Here is a 19056-nt window from a genome sequence, read left to right on the forward strand (position 1 = left end):
CTCTGCTCCTCCCAGGCTTCCTGTCATGTCCTGTGGCCCCAACAGCACCCCTCACCCACCCCTCTCCATCCTGACATGGCAGAATGAGAGTTGATCCCCTGGATTGGGGGATCAGTGCCCCTTTGGCCCCATCCTCCTCTCACTCCCTCCCTGACCTCCCACCCAGGTTGCCTGACTTTGGTCAGCCTGGGCCTTGAATAACAAAGACCCAGCCAAAGCCCAGGCTCTTCCCTGGCCTGGGGCAGGGCTTTGCTGTCTGTCCATCCTTGGGTTGGTCTGACCACTGATCACTTAGCTCTGTAGTAGCTACCTGAGTCTGTCCTGTGTCTGGGCTCCCTCTGAGAAAGGCTGGACATAGGTGAGGGATTCTGAGACCCAGCCTCCCTTAGGGGACCCCCACAGTACCTTAGGCATCTGTTGCCAGAACTCTTAACTTTCTCATGGTGCACGCAGTCAGTCTCCAGCTGATCACAGGCAAGGGAAGAAGCCTGTCTGGGTGCCATATGCACCTCACCCCATGGAGGCCCAAGTGGCCAAGAACCACCATGCCCTCCTCCAACACCCAGAGTGCCCGGCAGCACATCTACCCGGGCACCATGGCCAGGGCATCAGGGGCCAGCAGCATTGCCTGGATGCTCCCCACAGAGCACTCTTTCTGGAAAAGCTGGCAGAGAGTCTGCAGAAAACTACCTGGTGGGAGAAGGGATTCTACAGCAGTCTGCCTGGGGCTGCTGAGTTCATTGAGGTACTGTCTCTTTACTGCTGACTTCCCGGGTCTCCTTAGGGTCCCTGTGAATCTCCCAGAGAACTAGAGGAGCTTCGACAGTTCCCAAACCCGTTTGTCTGAGAAACCCTTCTAGGAGATCTAGCTCTCTAGAGCAGTGTTTCAGTCTAGGAGTCATGCTGAAGGTCAGGCAGTCATGGCTCCTCACAAAGATAGGGAGGCCTGCACCAGGCAGTCCTTGGCCAGTCTCAGCCACTGACCAGTCTCCCTGTGTTTCCAGCCTACCCCTGGGATCGCTCCAGCCTGAAGTCCATGCCCCTGGACCTGCGGCAGTTTGAGAAGCTGGACACCTATGCCTCACAGGTAGGAGAGCCGGCCCCTCTGCCTGTGTGCCCCCTACCCCTCAGGATGGCTTGGGGTGTCCTGACCCAGAGTGGCAAAGCCTCTGCCCAACCCTCGTGAGTGTATCCTGAGTCCCTTGGGTGGGTGGTCCTGAGTGCCTTTCCACAGCGTGTGGATGGGGGATAGAAGGCCCAGGACACAGGCCACTTCATTCCCCCCACCCCACCTACAGTCCTGATGCTCTCACCCCGGGCCATATACCTTGTCCCATCCCCTTGGTGGACACCTCTGATTAGCCCTGTCTGTCCTCCCCTACCCATTTGGGCGTTATTGTTGCCCAGCCCTGCCAGCCCCAGCCCATGCACGGAAGGAGTGAAAGGATGGGGAAGGACCACGAATGCCAGCACCCACGTGACTCCAGCCGTCCTCACCCCCGGAGCACGTGGGCAGCTGAGCTTCCACACCTCTGGGCCTGGGCAGATCTGGAGTGGGGGTGGGGCAGCTACAAGAGCTGGAGCACTAAGGACATACTGGGGTCCTGGGAGTCAGGCAGGAGCTCACCACAGAGTCTGATTGGAGCAGCCAAGGAGCTGGACCCATTGCTAAGGTCACAGTGAGCCACCTAGGCTCGTAAGCCAGGAGCTCATTGTTGCCCTAGAAAAACCGCCCTGGGGTGAGCACACAGTGGGTACTCAGGAAGCTTGCTTATTGAACTGATGAGTGATGATAGGCGCTTGGGTCAAGAGAGTCCAATTCGAGGCAGGGACGTCAGTAGGAGGACCTCCAGCTGTCCTGGCGGGATGAGGCATCCCTGGATGAGGCGGAGACGTTGAGAACAGAGAGGAGCTGGAGGCAGAAAGGGAGGGTCCCTCCCCAGAGTGTGTGCAGTGAAGTGAAGATGGGGAGAGGGGCTTGCCCGTCTCTGGGCCGGGTAGTGGGGGACTGGCAGGGCAGGTGCTTGGCACAGGGAGCAAGGAAGCTGGAGCGTGTGTCAGGGGATGATGAGCCTGTTGGGATGCAGTGAGCTCTGGTGCCTGCGGAAATGACCACTGGGCAGTGTGCATAGGCAAGCCTGGACCCGTATCCAAGCTATAGAGAAACCCTTCAGCCAGAAACCCTGCCTTGGGAGCCATCAGATTCAGTCAAGAGCTGAAGCTCTAGAGAGAGCATCATCTTGGGGAAGGCAGGCTGGGGTTCCAAAGGGCCTGGATCTGCCTGAGGCCAGGCAAGATCTGGAAGGATCAGTGTTCTGGAAACTGCAGGCATGGTCAACAGCGTGGGCTGTTCACTCTGACCAGGCGAGCCAGCACAGGCTCCTTTCCATTCTTCAACATTGAAGTCCTTCTTCCTTCTTAGTAGGGGGCAACTCAGAGAAGGCTGGAGGCCTCAACTCGACTCCAGCACGCTGAGGGGTAAATGAGGGGGTGAAAGGGGAGGGAGTGGTGAGAAGACCCCACAGGAGCCTGGCAAGGAAGGAAGGCTAGATGTGGGCAGGCCTGTGAGAGAGACTGGGGGGTGTTTTGAAGAGACACGGCCGACAGGAGAAGATGGGACACCCAGGATAGGAAGGAAAAAGTGAGAACATAGCCAAGCAAGGGCACTGCTTGAGGACAGAAGAGCAGGCTCTGCTGAGGCAGAGACTTGGACCGGAGGCCTACAGAGAGGCTGGCTGAGCAGGAGGGAGGTCTTATTTGTAAGGAAGCCGTGCCTGGGACTTGCATAAGTCTGAGGCCAGGTCTTCTGCGAATTAGGGAAGGAAAGGGAGGACATCCAGAATCTGAGCAGGGTGGGGTAAGTTGTCACAGACTCCAGAATGGATAGATAGACCGCTGGACAGGCCCAGAGAGCAGTGAGTGAATGGAGATCAAAGGACCAGAATCCGCAGAACTGAAGCCAGGGGTTAAGTCAAAAGTTGGCCAGACTATAATGTGGGCCAACAATGTGTCGGGTGTGGTTCTAGACCCTGGAAGAGGGACAAAGACAAGGACTGTGGGGTTAGAGCAGCTGACCAAGGGGATACACAGAAGGGGCCTGGAGGTCTCCCTGTGGTCAGAGGGTGGATCCTGGAGACCCCGTATGAGCAGTGGAAACATTCAGGAGAGAACAGGTCAGGAAGACCTCAGGTCGGGGCTGACCGAGGTGTGGACTGCCACTACAGAAGTAAGCACCCAGGTGCCCCCGCTTCTCTAGAAAGAGTGATCAGGGCTGCCTTTCCAGCAATGCCAACCCTGAGGGCCCCTGATGGGAAACCTAACTTGTTCTTTTTTCTAAATTACAGTAAAATATATGTGACATAAAATCTGCCATTTGAATCATTTTTAAGTGTACAATCCAGTGGCATTAGTTACACTCCCAGTGTTGGACAACCATCACTATCGTCTTCTTCCAAAATCAGCCTAAATAGGAACTTTGTACCCATTCACCAATAACTCCCCATTCTCTCTCCTCCCAGCCCCTGGCAACCTCTAATTTATTTACTGTCTCCGTGAATTTATCTAGTATTTCATGTAAGTGGAATCATATGCTGTCTTTTTGTGTCTGACTTGTTTCACTTAGCATCATGGTTTCAAGGTCCATCCAAGTTGCAACATGTAGAACTTCATTCCTTTTCATGGATGAGTAATATTTCATTGCCTGGATTTACCATATTTGGTTATCCATTCATCTCTGATGGCCACTTACATTATTTCTACCTTTTGGCTATTGTGAATATTGCCCCTAGGAGGACTGGTGAACAAGTATCTGAGGATCTGTCTTTGTTTTGGGGGTGTATATACCTAGGAGTGGAATTGCTGAGTCACATGGTAACTCCATGATGGAATTTTTGAGGAACTACCAAACTTTCCCGCAGCAGCCTCATTGCTTTACATTCCCACCAGCAATGTACAAGGGTTCTAATTTCTTCACATTTTTGCCTCTTTTGTGTGCATGATTGCCTACTTTTTTTTAAACTACAGTCATCCTAGTGGGTGTGAGGTGGTATCTCACTGTAGTTTTGATTTGCACTTCTCTAGTGACTAATGATAAACATCTTTTTATATTTTTATTGACATCTATATTTTTGGAGAACTGTATATTCAAGTCCTTGGCCCATTTTAAAATTGGGTTTGCTTTTATTGTTGAATTACAGGAGTTCTTTGTATATTCTAGATATTAAACCTTTATCAGATACATTATTTGCAAATATTTTCTTCCATCTGTAAGTTATCTTTTCACTTTCTTAATATTGTCCTTTGATGCTTAGAAGTTTTTATTCTTATGAAGCTCAATTAATCCATTTTTTCTTTTGTATCCCATGCTTTTAGCATCATATCTAAGAATCCATTGCCAAACCCAAAGTCATGGTGATTTACCCCTGTGTTTTCTTCTAGGAGTTTTATGGTTTAAGTTCTTATATTTAGGTCACTGATTATTTTTGAGTTAATTTTTTACATGGTATGAGGTAGAGGGTCCAACTTCATTCTTTTGCATATGGATATCCAGTTGTTCAGGCCCTGATATAGCACACCCCTCCCACTCCCCAGGTGACAGTCAAGAGCGGCCTCGAGGAGCTGGTGAGCGACCTGCTCCAGGAGGCCCACAGTGACCTGGAGATTGTCCGTGCCATCTGGATCTGGATCTGCCACCATATAGGTAGGCCCGCCTGTGGGGCCACTGGCTATGAGACACTGTTCCCAGAGGAGCATCTCTGGGCCTAATTCCATCACCAGTGTGTGTGCAGTAAGATGGAAGGTGGAGGAGAAGGGCTCCCAAGGTTCAATAATCAGACTAAGGAAGGTTAACTCATATGCACCAGCTGTCCATGTTAACTGCCCCGAGTCTGTGTGCTCAGTGAAGGGCCAGGGGTGGGGATCCCACCGGCCCTTGGCCCACAGCCAGAGCTGAGGCCCCTCACCCAGCCACAGCCTTCCCTCTGTCCTTCCTTCCTGGTCGACCTGCTCCACAGAGATGAGAACCCAGAGCAGAAGGTCATCTCCAGGAAGGAGGTGGCTGGGGATGAGTCAAAGTTGTTTGAAAAGTTACTGCAGCACCAGAGGTTTCTCAAAGCATCCATGCCAGGAAGGGTGGGCACCCCTCTGCCTGTTCCTTACTCCCACACCAGTGACCTTGCCACCACTCTCAGCCTGGTCTCCAAGTTCTGAGAGCCAGGGGCCCTCAGCTGCCCCCAGCTCTGCACAGGGTCCCCTCTGAAGACTGACCAGCTCAGGCCAAGCCCCAGGAGGTTGCAAAGGGGAAGCTGGCTGCTGTCTCCTACAGTCCGTGGAGAAGCCAAGTGGCAGGATGGATTTCTAGTGACTCCCCTGTGACATAGCGACCAGTGGAGATCTCCTGCCTGCTGTCACTGGGCTTTCCTTTTGTCCTCCCAGAGCAGCAGTTAGGGATGCAGCTTAGAGGAGGAACTCACCTGACACAGGTAGGCCATCTGGCCACAGGACCTGAAGAGCCACCGTCTGCCACGTCAACCTCAGCAGTTCAGCCTGGGCCTAATAAGGGAGCAGGATGGGAATCAGAACATCTATGACTTTATGTGCTGCCCCCACCCTCACACACACATACCCTCACACACACACACACACACTCACACACCCTCACACATATCCTCACACACCCCCTCACACATATCCTCACACACACACACACCCTCACACATATCCTCACACACACACACACACCCTCACACACCCCCTCACACACACACACACACCCTCACACACACACACACAGAGCCTCACACACACACACTCACACACCCCCTCACACACACAGAGCCTCACACACACACACTCACACACCCCCTCACCCCTCACCCTCTCACACACACACAATACACACACATATCGTCACACACCCCCTCACACATATCCTTACGCACACACACCCTCACACATATCCTCACACACACACACACACACCCTCACACATATCCTCACACTCACACATATCCTCACACACCCCCTCACACATATCCTCACACACACACACACCCTCACACATATCCTCACACACACACACACACCCTCACACATATCCTCACACACACACACACACCCCCTCACACATATCCTCACACACCCCCTCACACATATCCTCACACACACACACACACCCTCACACATATCCTCACACACACACACACACACCCCCTCACACATATCCTCACACACACACACACCCTCACACATATCCTCACACACCCCCTCACACATATCCTCTCACACACACACACCCTCACACATATCCTCACACACACACACCCTCACACACCCCCTCACACACCCTCTCACACACACACACATATACCCTCACACACAGACAGCCTCACACACACTCACACACACCCTCACACACACACACCCTCACATGCACCCTCACCCTTCACCCTCTCACACACACACACCCTCACACACACAGAGCCTCACACATACACACTCACACACACCCTCACACTCACACACACCCTCACACATACCCTCACACACACACACCCTCACACATATCCTCACACACACACACACACACACACTCACACATATCCTCACACACACACACACCCTCACACACACTCACACCCTCACACACACACACACACACCCTCACACACACTCACACACACCCTCACACATACCCTCACACACACACACACAGCCTCACACACACCCTTACATACACATACACACCCCCTCACACACCCCCTCACACATATCCTCACACACACACACCCTCACACACACACTCACACACACACACACCCTCACACATACCCTCACACACACACACCCTCACACCCTCACACACACACACACACCCTCACACACACTCACACACACCCTCACACATACCCTCACACACACACACACACACCCTCACACATACCCTCACACACACACACACAGCCTCACACACACCCTCACATACACATACACACCCCCTCACACACACCTTCACACATATCCTCACACACACACACACCCTCACACACACACACACCCTCACACACACCCTCACACACACACACACACACACACACACACCCTCACACACACACACACCCTCACACACACACACACACCCTCACACATACACACACACCCCCACAGGCACACATGGGCACACACACTCCCTTTGTGCCCTCAAAGGCCACAGTGATTCCTGCCTCAAGGCCTCACATAGGCCTTAGGCTCTCTTGTTGAGCACGTAAAGTGGCCTGTCTCCTCTCTGGGACCAGTGTGACCAGTAACTCGGCATGCTCCCTGTGGTAGTGTGAGGCCCTGGCCTTGGGGCTGCAGCAGGAGCAGGGGCGCAGCCTCACTGGCTCTGCTTACAGAGCTGCGCGCTCGTGGGGACACGTGGGCAGAGCCCCCAACTGCCCAAGAGATGTGTTGGTCTCTCCCCTCCCAGCCCCTCCTCAGAGACCTGAAGAGCCAGATGGCCCCTTCTGCCAAGGCCTTGCTCTTCCTCCCACCACCCAAGGGCACATTTCCCAGATACCGCCCAGCCTGGGGCCCTGTTCCCTTCAGTCCACAGCAGCCTCTCCTGGGCCCAAGGGAGGCCAGCCCACATGATGCTGGAAGCAGAGCAGAGGGCGGGAGCAGTGGGGTGGACCCCTCTCTCCTCTGCACCAGCCTGTTCATCTCCAAGGACCTGGTTCCTCACAGCCACCTCCTCTGCTCTCCAGAATACGACATCGAGGCTGCCCAGGAGAAGGACCGCCAGGCCTTCAAACCCACCGCCATCCTGCAGACCCAGAAGACCAACTGTGACGGCTACGCTGGGCTCTTTGAGAGAATGTGCAGGTACAAAGAGGTCCCAGGCTGACCACCCTGACCCAGCGCCTCCCCCTGCCACCTGCCCTGTGCCTTCACCCACGCACTGGGCCTGAAATGGGAGTTTGCAAACTCTGCTCTGAATCCAAGTGAGTCTTGAAAAGGTCAATTTCTCCCTTTTTAACACCAGCTTAATTGACTTTGTACCATCTGCCGGGCTTCGCGATACATTAACATAATGGCAGATGAATGCACAGAGATAATTTGGTTATAAAAGGCCCTTTTTCCACCTTCTCCCATCTCTGTGCAGCTGAAGGTTAGAAGAATGGCAGATCTGGGAATGCCAGGACCATGGCTGCAGGTGCCAAGAGGACTATGAAAGGCTGTCCTCAGGGCTGGTACAGGGGCCTCTTGGGAGAACAAAAGTTCCCCCCACCTGAAAAAAATTTGTCCGTTGGAAAAGCTGAATCGCTAGGCAGCAACTCGTCTCTTAGAGCCTTTGGGCTATGTTTCCATTGCTCTGGGAGCAAGCACCTGGCCAGGATGCCTGGATCGGGGTGTGGGGAGGAGCAGGGGCAACGCAGAGGTGGTGAGAGCAGGCAAGTTTCTGGTAGGGAAGGCATTGCTGTTTGGAGACCTCACTGCTGGTTCTGTGTGACCTGGGGACAGACTCCAGGCTGGGGGAACAGCTGACCCCACAGTTTCGTGTGCCCACTGTCGAGGTTCTGCCATGTTCCTTCGGGAACAATCAGCCAGCCCTGCGGGCCACTGCAACGCCCCTCCCCCGGGGGGGGTGGGTAGACTGACTACACCCACTGCCTGTGTGGGCCTCTGGGAGCGAGTCTTCTTAGGCTCCCAAGCGTCAGCCGACCAGTACTGCAGGAGGCAATTCATCAAACCAAGAGTAGATACAATAACTAAAGTGCCCACAGGCAGGTAGTGGTGTGACAGTGTTGTACCACGGCCATAGGATGTCCTGCTCCCAGGGGGACACACCACCCACTCCGGGCCTGACCCCCAGCCCTCCAGGCTCCCACCCTCATCACCACCACCCAGCACAGACACGCTGCTCCATCCCTTCTGTTCCCTCTCTGCTCTTCTGGCCCCTACCTCCGAGCCCACCCCTGAGACCACAGCCCCAGAGGAGACCCGAGGGTCAGCGGGAAGAGGATGCCAAGCCCTCTGCAACCCACCCCCCAACAGACATTCCCACGCTACCCCAGACCCAGGCACCCCACATACAGTCAGGGCTTCCAGGGACCAGGGTCCTCACCAGCCCCCTGCCCTGGCTCCTGGGCCCTAGGTTCGGAGCAAGACTAAAAGCTCACACTGTCCCCATAACGTCCTCCGAACTGCAGCCTCTCTTCCCTTCCAGCCCTGTCCCCTCTGCCACTGCCCGCACTTCTGGCTAATCCTGCTCCATCCACTTGCCTAGCCTCGCGTTAATGCTCTTCAGGCCCCACCTCTCCTTCCCCAGATGCCGTCAACAAACCTATACACCAGCCCAGGTCCTGCTCAGGCTTTTATTTAATCACTTTTCTAAATTAAAAATAAAACTTAACTATAGGTGATTTACAAAGTGCATAGAAGAAAACAGAAGAAAATTAAGTTACCCGGAATCCTACCAGTTAGAGAACACTTAACATTTTGTCCTGTTGCCTTCTGGACTTTGTTCTCTCATATAGGCTTTGCCTATGCTCATTTCTTCTTATAGGTTTTACATGTCTTCATGTCTCCCCCCACCCCCTTCTTTCCCTTTGAACATCCGTCTCAGAATCCTACACACAGTAGGCCCTCAGTGACAGGAAATGACAGGATATTCCTTGCAGACTTGCATGAGTGGACCTTCTCTTTTTAAATAAGGGAATAACCCTCCATTTGTGCTCAGCTCTATTTGAACTTAGCATCCTTCAGAGTGTAATTATTTTCCTCTTAATTTGAAAATTTGAAAACACTTGGGTTTTAAGTCACAGAGTATATTTTTTTTTATCCAGTAGAAGTCTTCCTAGCATGGTATGGAAGGACTGCCAGATTCACAGCAAGAAGGACTCTTCCAGGCCTCAGTTAGTTTATGAGTCCTTGATTTCCAGTTCTTAATGCCCCACTCATTAGTTTTGTTCCCTTTGGAAGGCACTAAGCTTCTGGGAGCCTCAGTTTCCTCATCTGTACACAGGGGACCCCATCGCCTACTGGCAAGACTAAAGGAGAACTTGGGAGATATTATTTTTAACCCTCCCTGTCCTCTCAGTATTGGAGTGTCTTTGCTCTGTAGAACTTTCCTACAGACCACATAGACTCACATAGGCTCAGAAAATTGACATTGGCATTGAGTGGAACCGTCAACTCTTTGGCCTGGTCCAGAGGCTTAACGGCGGCCACTTTCTGGCCTGCAGCTGATCATTAAAAGACCAACGTTTTGCATCATTTAAAGTTATGTTCCCACCTGGCAGTTACCCTGTGAAATACTCTCCACATAGCCTGGGATATTTAACAATAGCTCACAGTTCTCTGAATTCCTTTAACTTTGGCTTTAAAGATCAGTAACCTCAGCCATGTGTCTTTCCTAAGTCCTCTTCTCTTTAAAATAACTGCTGAAGGTTTGGTAAATTCATTAGCAGATCCCTTAATAACCAAGGACGTGTAATCCACACTTGCTGATTTATCCCTGCTTAGTTGTCAGAGTGGCCTCTTAGCAAGAGTTGTGTCCACATAGCTAGCATTACTTCTACCAGTCCAGTCTGCCTCCTTGCAATGGCCTCATTAAAGACTGATTTAATAAAGTAATTTGGTGGAGAATTCAGATATTTTTGCAACATCATTCATTTCCTCATCGTCTTTCTCAAGTAACCAGTGTGCCTTTTTTGTTAGCGCTGTTGCTTGTAACTGCTGGTCCAATTGCTTTGTGACGTTCTCTCGTCCAGCAATCACGCCTCTCCTTTTGCCTCAGTTCCCCGACAGCCTTCACAAATTCCACTTCATTTCTTTGCCAGGGTCATGCTTAATTCCCCAGAATTCTGCCAGCAAGTCAGCCTCCAGTGCAATTTCTTCCCCTGTTACCAGGGTGCTAACACCACCAGCTAGCAGATTTTCCAGGGACTTTTGACAAAGCTAAGAGCTTATTACCAGTTTCAGGCTTTGATGCAGAGGAGACTGGCTGTCACCAATCAGATGTCAGTCTGTTTCCCATGCATCTTCCAGCTGTCACAGCAGTATGCTGCTCCGCATCATGTCCCGGACGATCCCAGAACATCACTTGGTTCCAGAGGCCCTGAAGGCTGGATATACAGGATAACCTTAAATTATCTCCATCCTATATGGCCTCTGAAAGGAACATCTCAACCCCACCACCCTTTTAGATACACCAAAGGACAGTGCTCATGAAGATGAATTGCATCACTATGGCAAAGCAGTCTTTAATTTTACTCTGTATACCACCTGGAAATTTGTGGATTGAAATAAATCTTGCTGCACAAAAAGGCTGGTGCAATGCAGATCCTACTGAACTGGGCATCAGGACCCACAAGCCCTGGCACTGCCATGCCCTTAAGCCCTCTGTGTGTCCCTAGGCAAATCAGCCTCCCTCTCTGAACTGCTGACTCCACACTTGTCAGAGAGGAGACCCTGAAGTCAACCTCCAAAGGCTCTAACAGGCCTGAGGAGTGAGAATTATTACCATGATTACAGTTACTGACCTCACTGTGAGCGGGGGAGTGGCATAAGGAAAGGAGAAGAGGACCATATAGCAGAAATATAAACTCTGCCAAATTTATAACAAATTAACTACATAAACTGTGAAACATAAGTCATGGTTATGCATGTCATGCTGCAGTGTAGAAACCACAAACTGGGTTTCCCTGGTGGCTCAGTTGGTAAAGAATCCTCCTGCAATGCGGGAGACCCAGATTCAATCCCTGGGTTGGGACGATCCCCTGGAGAAGGGAAAGGCTACCCATTCCAGTATTCTGGCCTGGAAAATTCCATGGACTGTATAGTCCAGGGGGTTGCAAAGAGTTGGACACGACTGAGTGACTTTTGCTTTCACTTTTGTTTTGGAATTATATATATACTTAGTTTTTATTTAAATATAGTTGATTTGCAATGTAGTGTTAGTTTCAGGTGTTCAGCAGAATGATTCAGTTATACATATATATATATATTCATTTTTATATTCTCTTTCATTATAGGTTATTTTAAGATACTGAATATAATTCCCTGTGCTATACAGTAGGGCCTTGTTGGTTATCTATTTTATATATAGTAGTGTGTATGTTTTAATCCCAAACTCCTACTTGATTTCTCCCTCCCTCCCCTTTGGGAACCATAAATTGTTTGCTGTGACCTTCTTGAGGACCATTTTAGGAACTGCTGCTGCTAAGTCACTTCAGTCGTGTCTGACTCTGTGCGACCCCAGAGACAGCAGCCCACCAGGCTCCCCCGTCCCTGGGATTCTCCAGGCAAGAACACTGGAGTGGGTTGCCATTTTGGGAACTGCAGGCCCTAAAAATTCTAATTCATGTGTTTGCCCAGTTAAACTGGCCATTGGGCTTAAAGGTAATGAAACCATGTTTCCTAATTTTACTGTTAGAAATCACAGTGTTTTCCTCAAGACAGGAAAACAGAGCATGCTTCGCTACCTCTCCTACAGGTCTCATCCTTTCCACCCTCCCTCTTTCCCATGTGGCCCAGACATGCAGGGAGAAGTGGTCAGAGCTAAGGAAGCCCACTGTGGTCAGGGGCTGATGTGTGTGGGGTCACCGTCCACCCCAGGCCGCTCAGCCATCCTACTGCTGGGGCCTGGATTGTCACTGTTTTTTGATTTTGTTTTTAATGTATTTATTTTAATTGGAGGCTAATTACTTTATGATACTGTATTGGTTTTTGCCATACATTAACATGAATCAGCCTTGGGTGTACATGTGTTCCCCATCCTGAAACCCCTCCTCCACCTCCCCATCCCATCCCTCAGAGTCATCCCAGTGCACCAGCCCTGAGCACTCTGCTATTTGAAGTGACAGTCACAGTCTGGATCCATCGTCTCCTCAGTATCACCCCTGGCGCTGAGGTTTTCCAAACTGTCAAAAGTAAAAACCAAGACTCTGTAGCCTGAGGTTATTAGACACGTCTCCTTGGCTGATATTTTGGGCTCTAGGATGGCTGGTCGGGGTTCTTTAAGAGGTAGAAACGTTTCTCATCCTCTGCCATTTCTTCAGTGCTCTCTCAGATCTTTCCACCAAATTCCTCCCGCTTTGGGTTTCCCGGAAGAGCTATGCTTGTATGCTTAGTCGCTCAGTTGTGTCCAGCTCTTTGTGACCCCATGGATGTAGCCTGCCAGGTTCCTCTGTCCATAGGGATTCTCCAGGCAAGAATACTGGAGTGGGTTGCCATGCCCTACTTCAGGGGATCTTGCCAACCCAGGGATCAAACCCAGGTCTCCCACGTTGCAGGCAGGTTCTTTACCATCTGACCACCAGAGAAGCCCAAGAGCTACGCTTATCACTAGCATTTTTGTGATGGTTGACATATTCATTCTCTTCCTACTACGAGAACATCTAGGGTGGCCAGTGAGCTTTATTTTCAGAGCATCATAATTTATTATGTTATAGTATTTCTTATATTTCTACATGGTATGATATGGGATATTATATCATACAGGGGATATTACCACCTGTACAGTGTCTTGCACAGAGGGTGCACAGTCAACAATCTTTGAAGACCTGAGGTGGTAGTGGGTCACTTGTCCAGCAACCAGCAGCTAGAATGACTAGTTCCACATTTTTGCGTGAGAGTTATGGATTATTAACAATAATGCTTTACATTATGACTGCTTTGTCCAATTCATCTTGCACACTGCTGCCAGGTAATAAAATATGCTCATATCATAGTCGAGCATGGCAGAAGCTTACCGCTGAGGGGATTTTTTCATCTTTATTCTGCCCCAGGCATTCCCCACGGCCCTCCCAGCTTCTCCTCTGCCTGTGAGTGGAGAATCAACCCCTAGAGATCATTTAACGGCAACCTTTCGTTTTGCCCGTGATGAGCCTGGCAAGGTCACAATGGAGTGAGCGGGTTCTCCTGGCTCAACCCAGCCCAGTCTCACGCCCTCCAGCCCCAGCCCTCAGGGAGGACATCCAGCCACTCCCTTCTCCCTCCTCCAGTCCTTCCCAGGCACAGGGTGGGGCATTCACCCTTATTCCTTGACTTTGTGCTCAAATCTGACCTCCAGTTTGTCTCTGGGTGGGAGGATACCTCTGCCCAGCCACGGCTTCTCCCAGGAGAACACTTAGCTCAAGCCAGCCCTCTACCCACATCAGCACCAGCCCATCTTTATCGTAGCACCTGGAGGCCACGTGGGAACTCAGTGCCTCTCCTCCTTCCCTTGATGTCGGATGGCTCTGAGCGGAGGACAAGCATGCTCCTGAGGACCATAGCTCCCTTCCCCTCCCTACGAAGCGGCCCCTTCCCCATCCTCCACGTGCCAGCCACTCACTTCTCCCTCCTCCAGTCCTAGAAATTCATAGGCACCAACGTTCTGGCCAAGAAAGGAAAATAACTCACTAAAAGTGTCATTTTCAAGTAGCACTTATGGATTTTTTTTTCCAATTCGAAAAGCAGCACATAATCATTATTGAAAATTTTAAAAATAGAGAGACGCTTAAAGAAGAAAATTAAAATCACCCCAAATCCCATCACTAAGAGACCGGAGGACTTTTGCGCTGTCTCTCTCACTCTGCCCTCCCCCTCTCTCTCTGGTTCTCCATGCACACACACACATGCATGCACACACATGCACACACACGCACACACACACACACTCAAGGATCGTGCTGATGATGGGGTTTTGTAGAAGGTTGTCCATTAACAGTGAATATGTCAGGAGCATCTCTCACCTCGCTAAATATTTTTCACCACACTCCTTCTGCTATCCACTCTGAGTATGTGGAGCCATCCCTCCAATGGAAAGCCCCACCCATCCCAGCACCTGCATCCCCCCCTCAGGCCTTGCATGCACCCCTCCCCTCTCAGGGATTCCTTGGTGTCTCTGCCATGCTGGGGGCTGGAGTTCAATCCCTGGGTCCGGAAGAGCCCCTGGAGAAAGAAATGGCAATCCACTCCAGTATCCTTGCCTGGAAAATCCCATGGACCGAGGATCCTGGCAGGCTACAGTCCATAGGATCGCAAAGAGTCAGACATGACTGAGCAACTGCACTTTCACTGCATTTTCACTTTCTTTCACTTTCTCCCCTCTCTAAGGGGAGGGTCTAAAAGACCTCTAAGTATTAGAGGCCTTTTTTCTCTAAGACTGCAAACTCATTCAGATCACACCTCCTGAGAACAAACCCCCTGGGCCTCGCATCCCATTGTAGCTACAGGAGGAGGGGGCTGTCCTGGTATGCCTGCTTCTTCCCCCTGCCCCCACTCTGGGCTTCTGGACCTACCCATGCTGGGCCTCCTGCCTCTGGGGGGGCCCCTTCTGCTCCCGAAGTCAGTGTTGGCTTTCACCCGCAGAATCCTGACATGGGATCTACTTTCTCTTGCTCTCTGCTCACACCCCCAAGTGCTTCCAAAATCCTTCCCACGGGCCCAGCTGGTCTGTTCTCATGGGATTTCTTTGACAGCCTGGGGAGCCTGGACCTCCTTTTGTGAAGCGGCAGGCAGAAGGCATGGGAGGTGGGGGGCATGGGGTGGCTGTAAAACTTCCCAGCCCATAAGGAGCCTCGGCAGGGCAGGCCTGCCGCTGGGCAGGAGAGGGGAGTTCAGGCCTTGTGGGGACGTGACTGTCGCCCTTGACAGGCTGGAATCTGGTGATTTGCAAGCTCCACATCTTGCCCCACTCACTCTCTCAACAAGTGATATGTAAATGCAGATAAGTCATATTTAATCCAATATTCTGCTAATTGCTCATTAAACATTCATTTTTATATGCATAATGTCCGATTTCTGTCCCCGTGCCTATGTTGTGGCCATTTCACCCTATTACCCTGAGGCTCCATGGCCTCTTGTTTAGAGCAACTGAGGCTGCAGATCTGCTCCCGGAGGGACCCCACCAGGCACTTCCCTGATAGAGGCCCAGCCCCGGTTCAGCCCCTGGTTCATGGGAGGGGAGGGCGGAGTAGGCAGACAGCTCAGGCTGAACCTCTTCTGAGGGGCTGGTGCGAACATCCTGGATATCCTGGGTTTGGGTGTTGACTATACAAGCCTCCCACAGTGAAAGGAAAGGGTCTTGGAAAAGGAGTCCCTTGTTCTCACTCATACAAAGGCCCCAGAAAGGCTCGAACAGGAGGTCCCCGGGTCAGAAGAGCAGCCCATCCCTCGACTGCCATGAGGGGGGCAGGGCTGCTGGGGGCAGGGCCAGCTGCCCATGGCAGGACTCTCAGGGTGCTTGCTGTGGCCATGGGGTGGTGCCCACAGCCTGGGTCTGAGCCTCAGGGTTTCAGCTACATGCGCCCAGTGCATGTATCATTTGCCTGTGTTGTCCCCAGAGGTGACCAGCACCCACCCGCCACTGTCCAGGCCAGCTTGTTGCGAGCATTGGGGGAATGCGTTGTCAAAGGGGTCTTGATAAAAGCTTGGCTGACCAGTCATCATTTCCACTCCCTGGAATGACAGCCATCAGGAACTCTGAAGTCACGGCCAGGGCATTTAGTCAGAAAATAGCCTTGATGCACCATGGTGGTCCTGGCAGTGGGCCCGCCCTCCCCAGGTCAAGGCAGGGACCCCAGCTAGCCTGCCCCAGGGGTCCTCCCACAGCTGTCCGTGGGCTGGACATGGAGGGGAGGTGGGCTCAGCTTCCTCCTGCACCCTCATATCCAGCACCCCTCCCTGACACCTAGGTGTCACCTAGACCCAGCTCCCCAGCCGCGTGTCTAGAGTCACTCTGGTTTTTCCAGCTCACTGTCATGCCCCTGGTTTCCACGTTCACCAGGCGGAACTCGCTGCTGCACCAGTGTCCTCCTGCAGCTGCCAGCCCCCAGGTCGACTCGGGAGGAGGCAGTCCCAAGGGCTGTGCAGAGGCTGGAGGAGGAGGCTGCGGCCAGTCTGTCTGTGCCGGAGGTGGGGGGCCAGCCAGCCTGTGTCGCCCCCCGCCCCCACCTCTGCAGATAAAAGCCCTCAGGCTGTGTGTGTGTGGCTGGGTGAGAGGCAGGGAATAGGAGAGATGTGGAGGGACTGACAGCAGACAGGCCAGGCAGGGCCACAGACAGACAGACCCGGGGCGGCGGGGCCCGGCAGGAGCCGCCTCTCAGCGCCCGTGTCCCGCCCCAGGATCGCTGGAGTGCAGTGCATGACCGTGCCTGGCTACTCCAAGGGCTTGGGCTACCAGCCGGGGCAGAGCTTCTCCGGGGAGTTTGACCACGCCTGGAATGCCGTGTTCCTGGAGGGGAGGTGGCACCTGGTGGACAGCACCTGGGGCAGTGGCCTGGTGGATTCCTCCACGTCCAAATTCACCTTCCTGTGAGTACCTCAGCTCTGCGGGGGTCTGCGGGGGGAGACAGGGGAGGCAGGAGCCTGCAGGAGGCAGCGGTGGAGAAGGCCAGTGGAAGGGGAAGGAGAGCTGGGCGCCTCTGTGTGCTGCAGGCCCTCACCCCCTTCCTCTGGCTTCAGGGGCGAGCTAGCGCCAGGCTGGTGACAAGAGCCCAGACCTTTCTGTCACCTCACCCTTCACTGTCTCAGTCCCCCCTCTGGCTCCCCAGCACTCCTCCTCCACCCAAGGGCTAAAAGCACAGTGTCTGCCCAGGCCAAGTGCCAAGAAAGGCAGGGCTGAGAAGCTCCTTGAAGTGTCTGGAGGTTCCTGTCAGCCTTTTAAAGCCTAGTCGCTCAGTCGTGTCTGACTTTTTGCTGCCCCATGGACTGTAGCCTGCCAGGCTCCTCCGTCCATAGAATTCTCCAGTCGAGAATACTGGAGCAGGTTGCCATTTCCTTCTCCAGGGGATCTTCCCAACCCAGGGATCGAACCAGGGTCTCCTACATTGCAGGCAGATTCTTTACCTTCTGAGACACCAGAGACTCATAGTCGGGCCTTTGGCCATTGACTGTGTTATTATTTGAGATGCCAGGATTCTCTCCTACTGCTTCTCCCAGATACCACGGCTTCTCCTCCTCCCCTCCGGTGTAAATGCAGCCGTATCCCACCTCTGAGGGAGGGGGTCTGGCTTGTGGGAAGGGGTGTCAGGGTGCCCAGCATCCCTGTGGGCCCTGCAGGGCAGAGTGGGTGGGAGGCAGGTCTGGAGCACGTCTGTCCTCCAAGGCTCTGGCCTTAGCCTAGGCCGTGACATTCGTGCTACAGCTTGATGTCCATCAGCAGCTCAAATGCTTCTTCATCCAGAAAAATGAGAGTGCTGCCCCACTTGTGCAGTTTAAATCCTGACAGCCCTGCATGCGGGGCAGACACAGTGGGTACACACAGCCCATCCTGGGAGGAGCTGTCAGTCACACCCTCCTTTGCTCCTTCAGCTCTGAGCACTGTCTGCCTGGGGCTGAGTGAAGGCTCTCCCATCTCGGAGGAGTCCCCCCTTCTTCTCCTGATCCCCATCACTGACCTCTAGAGAGCTGCATCTAGCCGGTCCCGGGGACCACATCAGGGCCTTCCCCATGCACAGCTGCCCATATCAGGTCACGGAGGGCATGGAGCTGGCTCCCCAGTCTCCCTGCCTGCCCTCCCTCCACGCCACTGGCACATGTTCCCTGGGTCCTGGCTTTGCTCCCTTCAGATCCCTTTGTTTTTGAGAACAGGGGGAACCCATTCTCTGCCTGGACACGCACTGCCAGGGTGGTGGCCTTCTCTTCAAAGGGGGTCTCAGATCCTGCTTTGTCTCCTATTTCTGGAAGCAGCTACTAAGGGGGCATCTGCCACGCCCACGTCAGGGTTGGAGATGGTGCCTATTCCGGTTGGGTTGTGGGTAGGACCCCCCCATGTCTTACCTTAAAGAAGGCCCCAAAGACCCCCTGTGAGCCCCGCCTGCCCTTCTGCACGGCGCAGCATGGCTTCTGACCAGCCGTCCCCCCTCCAGCTACAACGAATTCTACTTCCTCACCCACCCTGCACTGTTCATCGAGGACCATTTCCCAGACAACAAGAACTGGCAACTGCTCAAACCCCCTCAGTCCCTGAGGCAGTTTGAGAACAACATGTATCACAAGAGTGAGTTCTACAACAAGGGGATGCTGAGCGCCCAGCCGCAGACTTCCATCATCAAAACAGGTAACCGGGGCCCGTGGGTTCATGGGCTG

At 52.7% G+C, this 19056-nt stretch overlaps 1 protein-coding gene across 1 annotated transcript in view; it reads left to right on the forward strand.

Annotated features, from left to right (window-relative positions):
• KY (kyphoscoliosis peptidase) overlaps nucleotides 1–19056 on the forward strand; it is a 50845-nt gene that overhangs the window by 23534 nt on the left and 8255 nt on the right. Inside the window, exons 6-10 of the mRNA XM_020879404.2 lie at nucleotides 1005–1087; nucleotides 4591–4699; nucleotides 7743–7860; nucleotides 17092–17280; nucleotides 18837–19027. Of these exons, the coding sequence (XP_020735063.1) occupies nucleotides 1005–1087; nucleotides 4591–4699; nucleotides 7743–7860; nucleotides 17092–17280; nucleotides 18837–19027 (690 nt within the window). The remainder of the gene's footprint in view (nucleotides 1–1004; nucleotides 1088–4590; nucleotides 4700–7742; nucleotides 7861–17091; nucleotides 17281–18836; nucleotides 19028–19056) is intronic.

This window comes from Odocoileus virginianus, chromosome 4, assembly GCF_023699985.2.
Source record: "Odocoileus virginianus isolate 20LAN1187 ecotype Illinois chromosome 4, Ovbor_1.2, whole genome shotgun sequence".
Classification (NCBI taxonomy): domain Eukaryota; kingdom Metazoa; phylum Chordata; class Mammalia; order Artiodactyla; family Cervidae; genus Odocoileus; species Odocoileus virginianus.